The following is a 16699-nucleotide window of genomic DNA, read 5'->3' as shown; positions in this document are numbered from 1 at the left end:
TGCTCAGGCTGTTTCCTTCCTTTTTAAAGCTGAATAATGTATTCTGCTATATGGATATACTATATTTTGTTTATTCATTTATCAGTTGAAGAACATTTGAGTTGTTTCCCCTTTTTGGCTATTGTGAATTATGCTTCTGTGAACATTCATGTACAAGTTTTTGCATGGACACATGTTTTCAGTTCTTTTGGTTATGTACCCAAAATTAGAATTGCTGGGTTATATGGTAACTCTAAGTTTAACATTTTGAGGAGCTGCCAAACTGTTTTCCAAAGCAGCTGCATCATTTTAGATTCCCACCAGCAAGGCATGAGGCTTCCAATTTGTGCTGCTGAACTTTTATCCTGTTTTTACTGATCTTGATCAAAACCATAGTAGTGGTGTTATTTACAGCTTTATGTAAGGAAACTTCTTCCCCTTCCATGCTAAGCAATATTTCTTCTTTTTGTGTTTTTCACAATAAATACTTCCAACTGCAGTACTACTTTAAAGGAATGACTAAGAAGGGATTCCCCCATTTTGTCTGTAAATAGCTGATTTGGGGTGTAGACTCCTGTCTCTTTTTTGAGGGCACATGGGCTTCTAATCTCTAGCCTCAGATCCTGCTACTTCTCTAAATATCTCTCATAACTTTCTTATTTGTCCTTTCTAGAAGTTGTAAGTTTAAGGTTTCTCCTCTTGCCTCTGAGTTCTCTGTTTTGTGCTGGAGGAGGATTTAAAGAGGGTACCGAATGGAGGAGGAAAGTGTTCCTTTTTGAATAGTGGCATGTTCTTTTCTGGAGGGCAGTTCTCAGCCTAACATGTCTCTTATAAAATAGCTGTGCGGAAGATGGTGGTTTTTACTGGGGACAGATATCTGCTCTTGGAATTGATCCTTGGAAATCCTTTGCATCCTCAACTCACGTCCTGCATGCTGTTGGGAAGCACAAAGCAAAGTGAAGCCACAAGGATGTTGATAAGCCCATTGAAGCATATTTGTTTAACAAGAGTATTCTCAGTCTTCAGAGATAGTTTTTACTCCTTGAGAAGAGTTCTGGGCTATGATCCCAGTTGTTCATGTCTTGATTTGGCATATCTCAGTTTCTTACAGCAAGACGAGTCCTTAAAGTTCATTTGATTAACCTGTAAAAACTTACATCAGAAGCTGTATCTGCTCAGCCTTTCTGCTGTTTCCCTCACCCCACTCAGGGGACTCTGGCATGGTAGGTCCCAGGACTGTCTTTAACACTGGAGAAGCAGTCATGGAAATTCACTTGTTGACTGCTTTCTGGTCCAGGCAGCTCTGTGTTGTTACCTGTCAATCCTACTCTGTGTATGTACCATTTCTTTTTTCTTTATTCACTTACCGGTTTGGGGGAGCCTTGTTTGTACTGGGTGCTCAGAGGGTACCAAGGTGAATAAGTATAGGCTCTGCCCTCAAGGAATGCCTCACTTCCATTGCTCTGTATAGAGTGACTAGCTGTCCTGGTGTGCTGGGGATTGAGGAGAATTCACAGGACTTGGGAGTTTCTGGGGGATTTCTTTTTATTTTTTGAGACAGAGTCTTGCTCTGTTGCCCCAGCTAGAGTGCCATGGTTAGCTCACAGCAACCTCAAACTCCTGGTCTCAAGCAATCCTCCTGCCTCAGCCTCCCCAGTAGATGGGACTACAGGCATGTGCCACCACGCCCTGCTAATTTTTTCTATTTTTAGTAGAGATGGGGTCTCGTTCTTGCTCAGGTTGGTTTTGAACTACTGACCTGACACTATCCTCCCGCCTCAACCTCCCAGAATGCTAGAATTATAGGCATAAGCCACCTGGCCCAGCCAGGATTTTGTTTTTTATTTTTTATTTTTATTTTTTTTGAGACAGGGTCTTACTTTGTCACCTAGGCTGTAGTGTAGTGGTGCAGTCATAGCTTACTGTAACCTCGAACTCCTGGCCTCAAGCAGTCCTCCCGCCTCTGCCCCCTAAAGTCCTGGGATTATAGGAATGAGCTGTGGCACCTGGCTCAAGTTTTTCTTTTAAAACTGGGACAGTCCTGGACAAACTGGGATGAATTGGTCACCCCAGCTCTGTACCTCATTACTCCTTCCTTTCTAATGATGTAACTCCTATGTATTGAGTGCTGGCTCTGACAGCCACTTTATATACAGGATCTTTTTTCGTCTTTAAAACAGCCCTGCAAGATAGGAATCCCCATTTTGCATAGACCTCAGAGAGCTGAAAAGCTTGCATGATGTCATGCTGCTGTTAAGTGTGGAGCCTGGATTTACCCCCCAGGTCTGTCTCAGTGAGTGCTTTATACTGCATCCTTTCTCAGGTAGAAGGGGCTCTGAGATGGAAGGATAATCCACACATGACTGACTCCCTCATAGCTCTGAAACAACTCTAGAAAATAATGAAGGAACCTGAAGAGGCAAGTGAGGTCTGTGGCCCCACCGCCCTCTGCTGGCCAGCCCAAATCTCAGCTCAGCTCTGACTTCTCTTGTGTTTATTGCAGACGGTTTTGATGGACCAGTCCCGCTTCCAAGAGCTCCAGCTGCAGCTGGAGCAACTGACCATCCTGGGGGCCGTGTTGCTGGTCACATTCAGCACGGCAGCCCCGGGAATTTCCAGCCATGCCGACTTTGCTGAGAAACTGAAGATGATTGTGAAGATTTTGCTTACAGATATGCATCTGCCGTAAGTGGCTGGACCTTTAATGGATGGATGGGAGGCAGTGTGTGGGTGAGAGCAGACGAGAGTCTCCCAGTGCAAGGCAGAATCCAGGGCCATTTTCTAGGAACTGAGAAGAAACCTTGCTCTCTACCTTTATCCACTTGGTGAAGACCCTAGCAGAATTTATTCAGGGCCGTGGGGTCAAAGTTAGAATCAGCTGCAGGTTTAGCAGAGCTCTAGGATAGGAGCTTTAAGATGTTTGTGACCAGCCTGTGGGGCCTTAGAGGCCCCACTCTAGGAGGATTTGGGTCATTATCCTTAGAGCAAGAGGGAGCCACGAAGGGTTTGAGGCAAGAGGGGGACGTAATTAGATTTATGAGACGGCAGTTATTCTTTTGTTTTGTTTTGTTTTGTTTTGTTTTTTGAGACAGAATCTCACTCTGTTGCCTAGGCTAGAGTGCAGTGGCATGATCACAGCTCACTGCATCCTCAAATTCCTAGGCTCAAGCAGTCTTCCTGCCTCAGCTTCCTGAATAGCTGGAACTACAGGTGCACCCACCCATCATGCCTGGCTAATTTATGATCTTAATTTTAAATTTTGGCTGAGAGGGACATAGTAAATGTGAGGGAGCATTTAGGAAGCGAGAGAAGAGGTGGCTTTGGCTGGGTGTCAGCCATGGACAGGGTGAGGAGCTGGCATCAGTGGTTGCTTGGCCGGAGGAGTCTCAAATCCTGGGCTTGGGGGTCCTGTGGCCCTCCATTCCCTTCCGGCATGTTCCTCTCCAGCCCTGGCTTGGTGCTGGGTGCCATCAGCTAATTTACTCTCACTGCTCAGGGAGCAGTGTGCTGTCTGACCCCTTCCTTCTTTAATGGGGCTATCTTTGTCTCCTCACCTCTAAGGCTTCTGTTTTGTTTTGTTTTTGAGACAGATTCTCGCTCTGTTGCCTGGGGTAGAGTGCTGTGGCGTCAGCCTAGCTCACAGCAACCTCAAGCTCCTGGGCTCAAGTGATCCTCCTGCCTCAGCCTTCCGAGTAGCTGGGACTACAGGCATGCACCACCATGCCTGGCTGATTTTTTCTATATATTTTTCGTTGTCCAGCTAATTTCTTTGTATTTTTCGTAGAGACGGGGTCTCACTCTTGCTCAGGCTGGTCTTGAACTTATGAGCTCAAATGATCCGCCTCGGCCTCCCAGAGTGCTAGGATTACAGGTGTGAGCCGCCCAGCCCAAGGCTTCTGTTTTTGATGTTTGTTGAGTGGTTTCTTTCCTTCCCAAAACCTTTCAAATCCATTAAATTCTTGTTAGAGCCCCTGAGGAAACTGAGGCCCAGAGACATTGAGTGAAAAAAAAAAAAATAGTGTGACTAGGATCCACAGTAAGAAATTCATTTTCGGCCAGGAGCGGTGGCTCATGCCTGTCATCCTAGCACTCTAGGAGGCTGAGCCGGGAGGATTGCTTGAGGCCAGGAGTCCGAGACCATCCTGAGCAAGAGCTAAACCTTGTCTCTACTAAAAATAGAAAAATTAGCTGGATGTGCTGGCACACTTGTAGTACTAACTACTCGGGAGGCTGAGGCAGAAGGATTGTTTGAGCCCAGGAGTTTGAGGTTGCCGTCAGCTATGATGACACCACTGTACTCTAGCCTAGGCAACAGAGTGAGACCCTGTCTCAACAATAACAACAAAAAGTTCATTTTCCATTGTGACCTGATACACACTCAATACGCACATATGTAACTGAAATGAAAACCTCACAAAATGAAACGTACCCTAACTATGCTTAATGCATCCTGATATTTTCTACTTTATTTCTATTCCATTAAAAAAAAATACTGGTTACTGGTTACAAAAAATACTGAATTGCTTTTATAATCAACTAACAGTGAAAAACACAGCCCTAGAGAAAGGTCATAAAAGAAACAAGCTGTAATTCTCTAGAATTGCATATATGTGGTTAAAGTTTTTAACGTTTTCTGCCCCTTGCACATTCCTTGTAGACATTCTGTGCTCTGTATAAACGTATCATTTTATCACCCAGACCAACCCACATCTGTGCGTGTGCAGGCTTCTGTGACTTCTCCCGCAGTGAAGTCCTGTTAGGGGATTTATATGGTTTACAGCATATAGAGTATTTTTGAGTGGTTCTAAGTAAACACTGTATCTGATAAAGTCCAATTCAGAGGATCCTTCAAGGGAAGTATCCCCCAAACATTCTCATCCTTACAAAATGAGTTTGCACAAAGCATGGCTGCGTTCATTGCAGTGTGGGGCATGTCCACTTGTTGTGACTGGGGGTTCAACAGTCCTGACTTAGGCCAGGAGGCTGTTTACTTTGGTGAGGCCTAGCCTGAGGCCCTTGCAGGCGCAGCTCTGAGCTGTCACCTAGATCCCCAACCAGTAGAACTGCTGTGTCAAAGCTACCAGTGAGGGGGATCCCAGTCCAGCACTTCCTCGGGAGTCCAGCCCTGCACTCCCATCTCCAGCCTGGCAGCCAGCGGGTGGCACAGAGTTGGTGCCAGCATTGAGTCCCAGGGCTTGCTCCCACTGTCCCCAGTAATTCTGTACATAGGAGCTAGACCCAGAACAAAGGCAAGTGCCTTCTCAGAGAATACTCACCAGCAGGAGGGCTTCCTGTAGGTTCCCTCAGAGAGCCTGGGGACCCCAGGAAATCAAGGCACTAATTTTTTTTTAACTTTTAGGTTTTAATTTTATCTATTCTTTTAAAAAGAGTTAATACATGCACGTATTTCAAAAATCAAAAGATACAAAAGGATATCCAATGAAAAGTTTCTCTCCCACTCCTGCCCCACAGCTGCCAAATTTCCGGTGTCTTGTGTAGTCTTCCAGAGGTATCTCAAGATATTCTTAAGTCCGTTCCAGGCTTGCTTCTTCAGAGATGCTAGCAAAAAGTTGTGCTTTGGATTGTTGGTCCTGGTATACTCCAAGCCCCTCCCTTTCCTGCTGTCCTTTCTAGTGGAGCGAGAGAAAGAACGTCCACCCTAGTTAGGTGTGGGCAGCCTGGGAGGTAAGGGAGCAGGGAGGAGAGTCACAGATTGTCCCTTGAACACACAAATCCATTCATCGGTGTTGCAGCTCTTGCCAGGGCCAGGCTCCTGGAGCTGGTGAGATGGCACTTTATTCACAGGCCTTTTCCTCCCCCGGCTCTTCCTTTCCCCTCTCTGCTCAAGCTCCTTCCACCTGAAGGAAGCCCTGACTGCCGTTGGGGAGAAGGTGTGCTTGGAGGTGAGCAGCTGCCTTTCCCTGTGCGGGTCCTGCCCCCTCACCACGGACAAGGAGGCTGTGCTCAAGGGCCAGATCCAGGCCGTCGCCAGCCCCGACGACCCCATCCGCAGGATCATGGGTACGTTTGGGGGAGGCAGGCAGCAGGGGGGCTGGGGAACGGGCCCCTCTGAAGAGATCTAAGAGGGTTTTGGTGGGATTAAGAGTGCTGATGGGTGAGGAAAGAATGTGATTAATCACCACAGTGTGATCAGGGCCACCCAAAGGATGGACAAGTGATGAGGCTGCCATCATTGTTCTAAGGGCTCTGACTTTGGAATCACAGGCCTTGGTTCATAGGCCTTGCTCCAGCACTTACTCTATAGCTTGGGCAAGTGACCGGACGCCTGAGTTTCCTCAGCTCTAAAAACAGGATAATACCAACAGCCTTACACGGTGGCTGAGAGGACCTGGGATGAGGTCTGTGAAGTGCTTTCTATACTGCCTGCAGCAGTAAATAGTAGCTAGTATTGCAAAGCTGAACATTAATACTAAAATGTTATTTTAAAAATAAATAAAAATCAAAAATACTATTAAATATTAGTATTAATAGTAAAATATAAAGCTATTAAAATGGTAATGTTAAAATATTGCTATTAAAATTTATAATACACTTAAAGTATTAAAATATATATGTTTTTCTTTTTTAGAGACAGGGTCTTGCTTTGTCACCCAGGCTGGAGTCCAGTGGCATAATTATGGCTCACTGTAACCTCGAACTCCTGGGCTCAAGCAGTCTTCTTGCCTCAGCCTCCCAAGTAGCTGGGACTACAGGCGAGCGCCACCATGCCCGGCTGATTTATTAATTTTTTTTGTAGAGACGGGGTCTTGCTATGTTGCTCAGGCTGATGTTGAACTCCCGGCCTCAAGCAGTGCTCCTGCCTCAGCCTCCCAAAGTATTGGGATAACAGGCGTGAGCCACTGCGCCCAGCTGTATTAAACTATTTTTAATAAATATTCTATAAAATATTAAAATATTCTATATTAGTTATTACTTTTCATCATTAGAGCAGTTTCATGATGAAAAATTCTGTTAATTAGCTTGATTTAATCATTTCACAGTGTACGTGTATATGAAAACATGTACTCTGTAAATATATACAGTTTTATATGTCAGTTATACCTTAATAAAGCTGGGGAGGGGGAAGAAAAATTCTCTTTGGCTAATCAAAGAATACAATATTTTAAAAACTCAGGTTAAAATCTTTAACCTGATTTAATTAATTTTCAAGCTCTTAAATTCTTTGAAAGCAAATAGGTGTTAAAGAAGTAATGGGAAATTAGTAGGCTTCACTTCAGGCAGAAGCTGAATGATCATGGTTGTCACATTTCAGGTTGGGGTAGTAGAAGGCAGGATCAGTGACATGGGCTGCTTCTAATCCTGTAACTTTTTATCCTTAAGTAAATTTCATGAAAAAAGGATAGCATCAGTAGTTTTTTAAAAAACTAAATTTTTTTTTTTAAAAACCACTTCACCCTAGCCTTGTATTGGTCACAGTTTAAACTGTGGGTCACCTAGGAGGAAGCTTTTACAGATCTTGCAGGGCCCTCAGATCATCGAGATTTATACTCTCAACGTTAATAGAGGGGCAAGAAAGTGCCAGTAACTAGACCCGGGTAGGAACAATAGAAAGATCTCCACTTCTGGGTGAGGCTTCCACCTCTGGGAACCTTAACCAAACTAACTCAGGAATAGGGGTGAAAGGGCCCATCCCATCAGTGTGTTTTTGGGTTCAAAAGATACAAGTTGTTTGTACCTGAGAGGATACCCCAGGGCAGGGCATATAGTTTGAAAAAGCCCATTCAATATAAATGTCCTTATTGTTTTTATAATAAAATCTGCAAGAAGTGTGGCTTGATCAAATCTTTTTTGGCTGATGAGGATACATAGGAGAGTAAAAGCATTGCAGAGGGGAATGGGCTAGGAACGTGTCAAACTGAATTATTCCTCAGAGTAGGACAAGTTTACAAAGGCCCACAACTTCATGGCCTTCCACAGTAGGCATCAGAGAAGGAAGCTCATGCTTCTGTCATGTGAGTTTGGTAGGAAAAGTTAGATCACAAGCCAGTGGTGCCGGGATTTTCTTTTTTCTCTTTTCTTTTTTGAACTTATAATTCCTGCCTCTTTATGTGATCTTCAACAATGGCTAATGTTGGTCTTAGTATGTCTCGCTCTTGTGAGAGCAGAACATGTCTTCAGTCTGTCTGTATTTATCCATGCATTCATTCTTGCATTCCAAATGTGTTTTGAGCTTCTCCTGGGAGTCGGGTCTCATGCCAGGCATGGCACTGTGTGATGAGGAGAGTGATGAACAAGATAAGCATGTTCCTACCTTCATGAAACTAACCATCCAGAGGGGGAAAGAAAACATTACAAGTGGGGTGACTGTTCGGAAGTGCAAGGTGCTGTGGGTATCTGGTCTGGGGGGGGGATGACTGGGGAAGACTTACCCTAAGAGGTGATGGTTAAGCTAAGAACGGAAGCATGATCAGATTCATAAGGTCACCTTGAACAAGAAACAACTAACCACTTTCTTTTTCATCACAGAATCTCGAATCCTGACCTTCTTAGAAACCTACCTTGCCTCGGGTCATCAGAAGCCATTGCCCACAGTACCTGGGGGATTGGGTCCAGTTCAGAGAGAGCTGGAGGAAGTTGCTATTAAATTTGTTCGCCTGGTCAACTATAACAAGATGGTCTTCTGTCCCTATTATGATGCAATCCTCAGTAAGATCCTCATCCGATCCTAACTTGTATGCACCCTGCAGCAGCAGTATTATACACTCGCCTCAGAATATCTGTTCTCAACTATAATGTTGCTTTGGAAAATGGCTATGTAGTACATTTCTATTTAACAGCCCTGATTCCGAAGGGAAGAATATTGTGTATCACAGTTGAAAAGAGTTGTTGAAAAATGCACTGAATTCTATTTTGAGAAATTGTATTTATGAGTGGGTACAAGTTTACAAATCAAAGAAGCTTTTTGTTCTCTTGAGTTTTATAGGTTACACTCAGCTTTTAAACATTTGACTGCCAGTGTCTTCAGTCGTACTCCATCATGACTGTAGCAGCTGTGTCCTTCCAAGGAGGCTGAGACCTCTCTCTTCTGCAATCTGGGTAGTTCTTTCTGATACCCCAGGCTGACCACCACCATCCGGGAGTGAAAGAGACCAAGCCATGACTTCACCTCTTGCCCCTCCTTTGCACAGCGCCCCTCCTCCCCCCGGATATTTTGTGTTAGAAGGGCTACATGAAGTCTTACTGCTGTTTTTTTTCCTTTTTCCTATTTATTACTTCCTGCCTGCCTGGCCCACCCAGGGCGCCAGAGCCCTTTTGTTCTAGAGAAGGGTTATTTGATTTTAAAAAGGTTGTTCTTTTATAGAAAATTACTCCAGACCATGGGTGATGACTTATGAGATCTAGAGAATAGAAATTTTTTGACTTTCAAGCCTTGAAAGTTGAGGAAATTAAAAAAAAATAATGTGAAAGAAGAGAAATATCTGGGGTTTTTACTGAAAAATTCAGTCTAATACAATACACAGATGTTAACTGAAATGGAATTCCAGAATTAGATTTAAATGTTTTAAGGTAAAATAACTCAAACCCACTAATCTCCAAGATAAGGAAGTCACAGAAAATCCCTGGGTTTTGAATAGCATTTTTCAAGAAACTCCAGTGACTGCAATTCTTGACATGTCCTGTGACTGTGAGAATAATTTGGGTCTCACAGATATCTGTTCTGTTAAAAAAAAAAAAAAAGTTTGTGTGTGTATTTTAGACAGGGACATTATATTAGAAGCAGAGCCATGAAGTTGGAATGATCTCCAACTGCCAGAACAGCAAGGGGTAAAATAATGTAAGGCAGCGGTCCCCAACCTTTTTGGCACCAGGGACTGGTTTCATGGAAGACAATTTTTCTACAGACGGGGGCGGTGTGGGGGAGGCAGGAGGCAGAGCCTTGTGTGGTCCAGTTTCTAACAGGCCGCAGACTCCAGGGCCTGGGGACCAGAGATGTAAGGAACTCCTTTACTGAAGCTGGGCGGGTGGTGCAGACAGGGTTTGAAGGGTGAAGGCGAGCATTGACTCTAGGCCGTCTAGTGGTACAGGCTTCATGAGAGCGAGTGGTTACGTTGGGTGGATGTGATTTCTCCAAATACACACTACAAACTGTGCTCTACTGCGTTTTACTTGCAGTCAGAAATGTACATTGCATTATATGGTCAGGGTCATTAATGTTTAGACTCAAGAACAAATTTTTCCTGGTTTCTTTATAAGGATAAAGTTTAGTAAGTAGAACATAAAAGTAATCCAGTAGTATCAGCACATAAAGACTTTTGAACAATAAGCTCAAAGAAACATGGAACCCATTCCAGAAAGGCCCCTGAAGGCCAGCGGCTATTCCTGAGCAACCTGGGAAAAGGTGACATTTCATGGGAAGCAGTTGTTTTCTCTGATCCTTCTGTGTAAGGAACGGCGGTGATTTAAGAAAGACCTAAAGAAGCAGTTGCGTTGTCCTTTAGAGGGTAGGTACGACAACACTACTGATGAAGGCAGGAAAGCAGGTACTGCAGGAGAAGGATATCAGACCAAGTAGTATCAGCATAAATTTAGTTTGTGGTGTTTTTGAGATTGTGGATGGTCCCAGGGATTACACAAAGGATGTGGGTCTGTCTGGCCTTAGGAACTCAGGCGGAAATGACATGTAAGCAGATCAGCACTGAAGTCAGTTCTAATCTGTGATGCTAAGGTAGATAAAACATGTAGAGCCAGGTATATCTTTAGGCAGTAGACTCTGGAGAATCTGGGGTCACTATAAACTGGTGACTGGTCGGTCACATTTTATGTGAGAGTGCTTTTAAAGAACAAAGTCATATCTTTTATAGTGTGTTCAACGAGGTCACTTCTGGAATTGTTCCTTTGAGGCTGAGGTTGCCCTGTGGCAGCTGTACCTTTCGGTTGTGTGATAATCAGGTTCTGGGCTTGAGAAGCCCTGAGCACCCAGGGGCAGCACTCTGATGCCTCAGCCTCGGGGTGTTGGGGGCTTTTCCTCCTGCTCTGAGGATGAGGGAGAGGAGCTTTCCCTCCACCAGCACAGGATCCATTATTGCTTCCTGAAGTCATTCTTCCTAAATCTCAAAAACTCTTCTTTTGGCCTTCTTTTGTAAGACTTAACTCTTACATGGTATTTTTTCCTGTCATGGTTGCTAAATTGACAGAGTTAAGTCTGTGCAGTTTGAAATCTTGATGCACATACAACATGCGTCTTCACAGACTCGCTTGGCCCCCCACTACCTCAGTGTCCGCTGCTGGAATTCTGCGACTGGCAAAAGCCAGGAATGAAGGAAGCAAACTTCAGAATCACAATATTCATATTGAATCGTTTTGTTGTTGCTCTATGAAGATAAGTGAGCTAATTTTCTTCCTGGAATCTCGTAGGATTATTACTAAGGGCCAGGAAAATCCATTTAGTTCATTTAGTTACTCAGGAAATATTACTAAGCATCTTTGTGTAACTCCCCGTTACAGCTCTCCCTCTAAAACAAAACATCCTTGGAATATAAGTTGTCCTTCTTCAGAATTGAATTGATTCTATATGCTGTGTTACGGAACAGGTTTGTGGAGATAAGCGTCTTTTCCTGAAATTGCTAAGTTTTTGGTGGTAGGACTTTACCACAGGATAGAAGCCTTTAGAGTGAGGTCAGTATCACCAAGACTCTTAAATCTGTTTGATAGTCGAATGGATGAATGGTCCAGAGCATTTGTTGGCTCTTGGTTGGATGGGTGGATGGATTCTCTGTCCAGGTGTTTTCCTTTTTTTAGAGACAGGGTCTTGCACTGTTGCCCAGGGTAGAGTACAGCGGCACGCTCATAGTTCTGTAACCTAGAACTCCCGGGCTCAAGTAATCTTCCCACCTTAGCTTTCTGAGTAACTATGACTATTGGCCTGTGCCACCATGCATGGCTAATTTTTAAAAAAATTTTTGTTTAGAGATAGGATCTTGCTTTGTTGCCCAGGCTGGTCTCAAACCCCTGCCCTCAAGATCCTCCCACCTTGGCCTCCCAGAGTGCTGGGGTTATAGGTATGAGCTGTGCCTAGCCCTAGTCCAGGTGTTTTTTAAAATCTCATTCCTTTTGAAATAAACTGTAAAATGTTATAATCCAACTATAAATGTACTTCAGGTAAGAACAACACTGATATGATGTCTTACTGATTAAATGCAGTAGGTAGGTGTGTAAGAACTTCTTTGTGAAAAAAAGTTACTAATAAGTTTGATTTAATAGGTATATAATATGCACATACTGGCCAACGATTCTGAATGGATTATACAGCAGTTCAGTTTTCGTGGAGGTACTTATTTTCATTTCTCCACAGCCTTACAATTCCTGGGAATAGGGGATGTTTTGCTGCCACCAACTTTCCTGGTGAGTTTCATAGCAAATAGGTGCTATGCTGTTTGATTTTCAGTGACCTTTCGGCATGCCCTGATTTGTATGTATAACATTTGTGTTTAATTTTGAGGCAGAGTGGTAGAGTAGACAGACTTAGGAGCTGTCAAAAGACAGGGTTTCTCCGCACTGTTATGTACTAGCTGGGGCAAATCAGGGCCCGTTTCCAACACCTGTAAAATGAAAGGACTGCACTTGATCTTTAAGCCCTGTTCCAATTATAACATTTGGTGATGATAGAATTGTGCATAAAGCTGCAGATCTAGAGGAAGATCTGGGTTTGAGTCTTTTTTAGCTCTGTTTTTTCTTACTGATTGTATGATATTGGGCCAGTCAGTCTCCCTTAGGCCTCAGTATTTTCATCTGTAGAATGGGAACACCACTAACTCACACCATTGCTGTGAAGATTAGGTTTGGTAATGAATATTAGAATAACTGGTACATGGAAAAGGATTATAAATTGCTTTATTAACAATAAAAAAGAGCATATAACCCTCTACCTATAGGTGCACATCTGCTATTGTGTTAGATTTCACGTAGTGTACCCAGCCTACCTTCAGTCAAGCACATATTATAGGCCTATAGGGAAGGTTTTCTTCTCTCCTCTCCCAAAACTGTTGTTTGCTTTCATCATCTCTTCTGTACCAGAGCTGCAGCCTTACCTTTGCTTGCTTCCCGACATCCACCTCCACTCCAGTGATTTCTCCCTATCTCCATCTCTGTGTTGTTTGAACTAAATGAATCCATGAAGGAGCAAATAAATGGATGAATGAATGGTAATGGGTGATGGGCTATGAAGTCATATTTAAAGGCATTATCTCATTTAAAAACAATCTAAATAAATAACTACAATGGTATTTGCAGTTGTGTATTCGTATTGGATTTTGTATTACATAAGTTAATGGATAGTCTTTTTATTCATAGATTCCAAGTGGGGGAGGGGATAAACTTTAAGTCCAATAAGCTCTATTCATTAACCTATCCAGTCTTCACTGGTATTTTCAGAAATAGCCAGAGTTCTAGAAAATACGTATCAGAAGCCTAAACAATCTTAAAATGTTCCTTGTGTGGGTTTCTGTCGCACCTGACTTAAATATATTGCCTTCTGAACCTAGGAACTAGAACTAGGCAGTAGGCCTGGTTTAATGTAGTGTCACTTGTTTGATTTCGAAATCAGATGTGTCTGGTGTTAGTAGCACTATTCAAATTTCACTTCCCTTAAACCTATTTTTAAATTTGATTTATATGAACTAAATATTGAGAACTTTTAATTGCAATGTCTGACGTAAAAGTAACCTTAAAATTAAAGTAAGTCCTGTGTTTTTTTCTCTTTCTTATTCATGTTGCCTCTGCTTTTTAAAGCACAGTTTTCTTTATATTCAAAGCAGAACTTTGGTCAGTGCTCAGGGAAGAAGTTTAGTAAGCGGCTGAATTGTTTTTAGTGACTCTCATTCTCAAAGCTTGGTAAGCTGACCCTTCTGTTGAGTATTTAAGATTTTACTTAAAGACATGGTACCTGAGTTTCGTTACTTGATATGAATTCCCTTTCAAGATTTCTGAATTTTATATTAAGTAAAACATAAGTTTGCTCAATGTCACAGTCAAAGAAGAACTGCCAACTTTAATGAAGTTTTGCTTTGGGAATTAAAATGTAAATAACTTTATGAATATGGTAATTATACTTTACTATAAGTAAATGCTTAACATTTACATATTAACTATAGGCCAATAGAAGCTTATAAAATTACCAAATAAATTTATAATTATTGACCAAGGTAAATAACTGACAAAAATGGTGTATTTTTTCATTCTTTTAGAGTGGTAGGTACAATTTGGCCTTTCAGAGAGCTGTGTTTACTAGTAGCTTCTGTAATGTTTTACTTTACTAGGTGTGGCCACATCAATACAACCTCTTGTTTAAAGTTTAGTGGTATACCAGGATCAAAGGATTCTGTAAAAAAAAAAATAATAAAGTTTAGTGGTAAAGGCCAGAGTTTGACTAATTTTTGTTTAGGAAAGACAGTCCTTGAAATTTTATCTAGTTCTAGAATCTTTAACTGCTGTAATTGCTTTTATAAAACAGAAAAGTATGGATATCTTTTGGCAATTTCTCTGGGTCCAGCAAAACTGATATATGAGAGTCGTTGAAGATGTAGGACTGACGATACCATGGGTCTGCACATTAGATTTCCAAAGGTAAGTTTAGATGTCTCACATCATGCTGGTTATTAAAATATGTTTAACAAAAGGAATTATCAAATATTCAGGCAGAATCACTTTAAAAACTAAAAATTCATAAATACATAGTAGTTAGAACATTAGAAAATATTTGCTTCTAGTGAGAAATCCTTTTTATGTCTGAAGAACAGATCATTCCTAGGGGAGAAAAATCTCGGAAATAAATGCAATGGGAACAATTATACATAATGGCCTTAACAGTGATTAGCGGCACTTTTCACCAGGTGTATGTGTATCTATAGAATGTTTTCTCTTCATTACAATGTTAGAATCATTTTTCATGCATGTTCACATGGTTTTGTTTAGTCATCTATGGCACTACTATTACAAACCACTTACAGGTATTTGAAACAATTTTGTTGTCTTCAAAACATTAACCACCAAAGATGACACTTTAGGAGAGTCTACACCTCTGTATTTTAAAGTCTATGCCATATGGTACTACTTGTGCCTTTTAAGATTGTTTTGTTGGCTGGGCGTGGTGGTGTGGGCCTGTAGTTCCAGCTACTTGGGAGGCCGAGGCAGAAGGATTGTTTGAGCCTAGGAATTTTGCAGTGAGCTATAATGATGCCACTATACTGGAGCCAGGATGACAGAGTGAGACTGTCTTAAAAAAAAAAAAAAAATAGTTTTGTTGATAATTATATTAACAAAAAACCACTCACAGTTTTTAAGTGATACTTGGGAGGATAACAAAATCTGAGTTAGAGACAGCTGACTTTGTTTTGAGGCAATTTTAGATTTAATGGGAAAATATTGCAAACTAAACATACTTGTGACCAATTTCTATAAATATAACCTTGCTACATATAAATTTTATATGAGAAAATCATTCAAGATAACCTTTTTTGCATTACAAGTGAGTTTTATTGAAAATTTGAAGCTGATTTTTAATTGTAAGATTAATAGCATCTGAATTCAAATTCTAAATGGTTTCCAATATGTAAGGTAGTTTATAACCATAATACTTTTCTTCCTCATTTTTTTGTTTCATTCCTGATTTTTAGCTTTTAACTAGTAATGAGTTAAGAGGAGGTAATGTTGTTACCAAAGAGCAAAACCTAGTTCTTTGGACTTAATTTGCATGACAAATTTTTGCTTACTGTAATTATAATTCAGTTAAGTGGCTGTAATTTTCTTTAATGTTATCTATGTTTGTTTAGCTCATGGAAAAAATGTTGTTGAGCATTGAGCACCTTTCAAAATATACAGGGTGAGTATCCCTAATCTGAAAATTTGAAATTAGAAATGCTCTAAAATCTGAAACATTTTGGGCACTGACATGATGCACACAGGAAATGCTCAGTGTAGCTTTTCAGATTTTGGACTTTCGGATTAGGGATGCTGAATTGATAAGTATAATGCAAATAATTCAAAAATCCAAAATAAATGTAAAATCCAAAACACTTCTGGTCCCAAGCATTTTGGATAAGGGCTACTCAACCTGTCACTATGTGAGAACAAGACAGTGGATGGTTAAATGAATTTCCACACTCATGTTGCTTTTATATAAAGAGACAAAATATTTCAGTGTGCCTCAGATTATTTGGGAGAGAGAAAATGCATTCATATTTGGAGATTTCTAATATGTTTAATTTGCCTCTTTAAAAGTTTTCAATTAGTACCAAAAGAGACTAGGAAAGAACATGTGATTAAGTATACGTATAGTAAATTCAAGATGACCTTTCCATGTATTGTTGACAGTTACCTTTAAGTGGTATTGGCTGAATAACTTATCTTATTAATAAGTAGCTAGGGCTGGGCATGGTGGCTTATGCCTGTAATCCCAACACTTTGGGAGGCCAAGGGAAGAGGATAGCTTGAGGCCAGGCGTTCAAGACCAACCTGAGCAGCACAGCAAGACATCATCTCTACAGAAAGTAAGAAAAACTAGCCAGGCATGGTGGCGCGCACCTGTAGTCCCAGTTACTTGGGAGGCTGACGCAGGAGCATCGTTTGAGCCCAGGAGTTTGAGGCTGCAGTGAACTATGATCATGCCACTGCACTCTAGCTGGGCAACAAAGCATGATCCCATCTCTTTAAAAAAAAAAAAAAGCTATGGTAATTAAAATCCGTATGAAAGAAGAAGGAGGCA

General features: G+C 41.6%; 1 protein-coding gene across 1 annotated transcript in view; it reads left to right on the top strand.

The window, feature by feature from the left end:
- Positions 1 to 8835, top strand: part of TCP11L1 (t-complex 11, testis-specific-like 1) — a 42420-nt gene extending 33585 nt beyond the window's left edge. The window contains exons 8-10 of the mRNA XM_012649637.1: positions 2483 to 2664; positions 5828 to 6000; positions 8467 to 8835. Of these exons, the coding sequence (XP_012505091.1) occupies positions 2483 to 2664; positions 5828 to 6000; positions 8467 to 8669 (558 nt within the window). The 3' untranslated portion in view covers positions 8670 to 8835. The remainder of the gene's footprint in view (positions 1 to 2482; positions 2665 to 5827; positions 6001 to 8466) is intronic.
- Positions 8836 to 16699: the final 7864 nt, after the last annotated feature.

This window comes from Propithecus coquereli, unplaced genomic scaffold, assembly GCF_000956105.1.
Source record: "Propithecus coquereli isolate 6110/MARCELLA unplaced genomic scaffold, Pcoq_1.0 Scaffold30, whole genome shotgun sequence".
Taxonomy (NCBI): domain Eukaryota; kingdom Metazoa; phylum Chordata; class Mammalia; order Primates; family Indriidae; genus Propithecus; species Propithecus coquereli.
The sequence above is the reverse complement of the archived record's forward strand: the minus strand, read 5'-3'. Positions and strand labels throughout refer to the sequence as shown.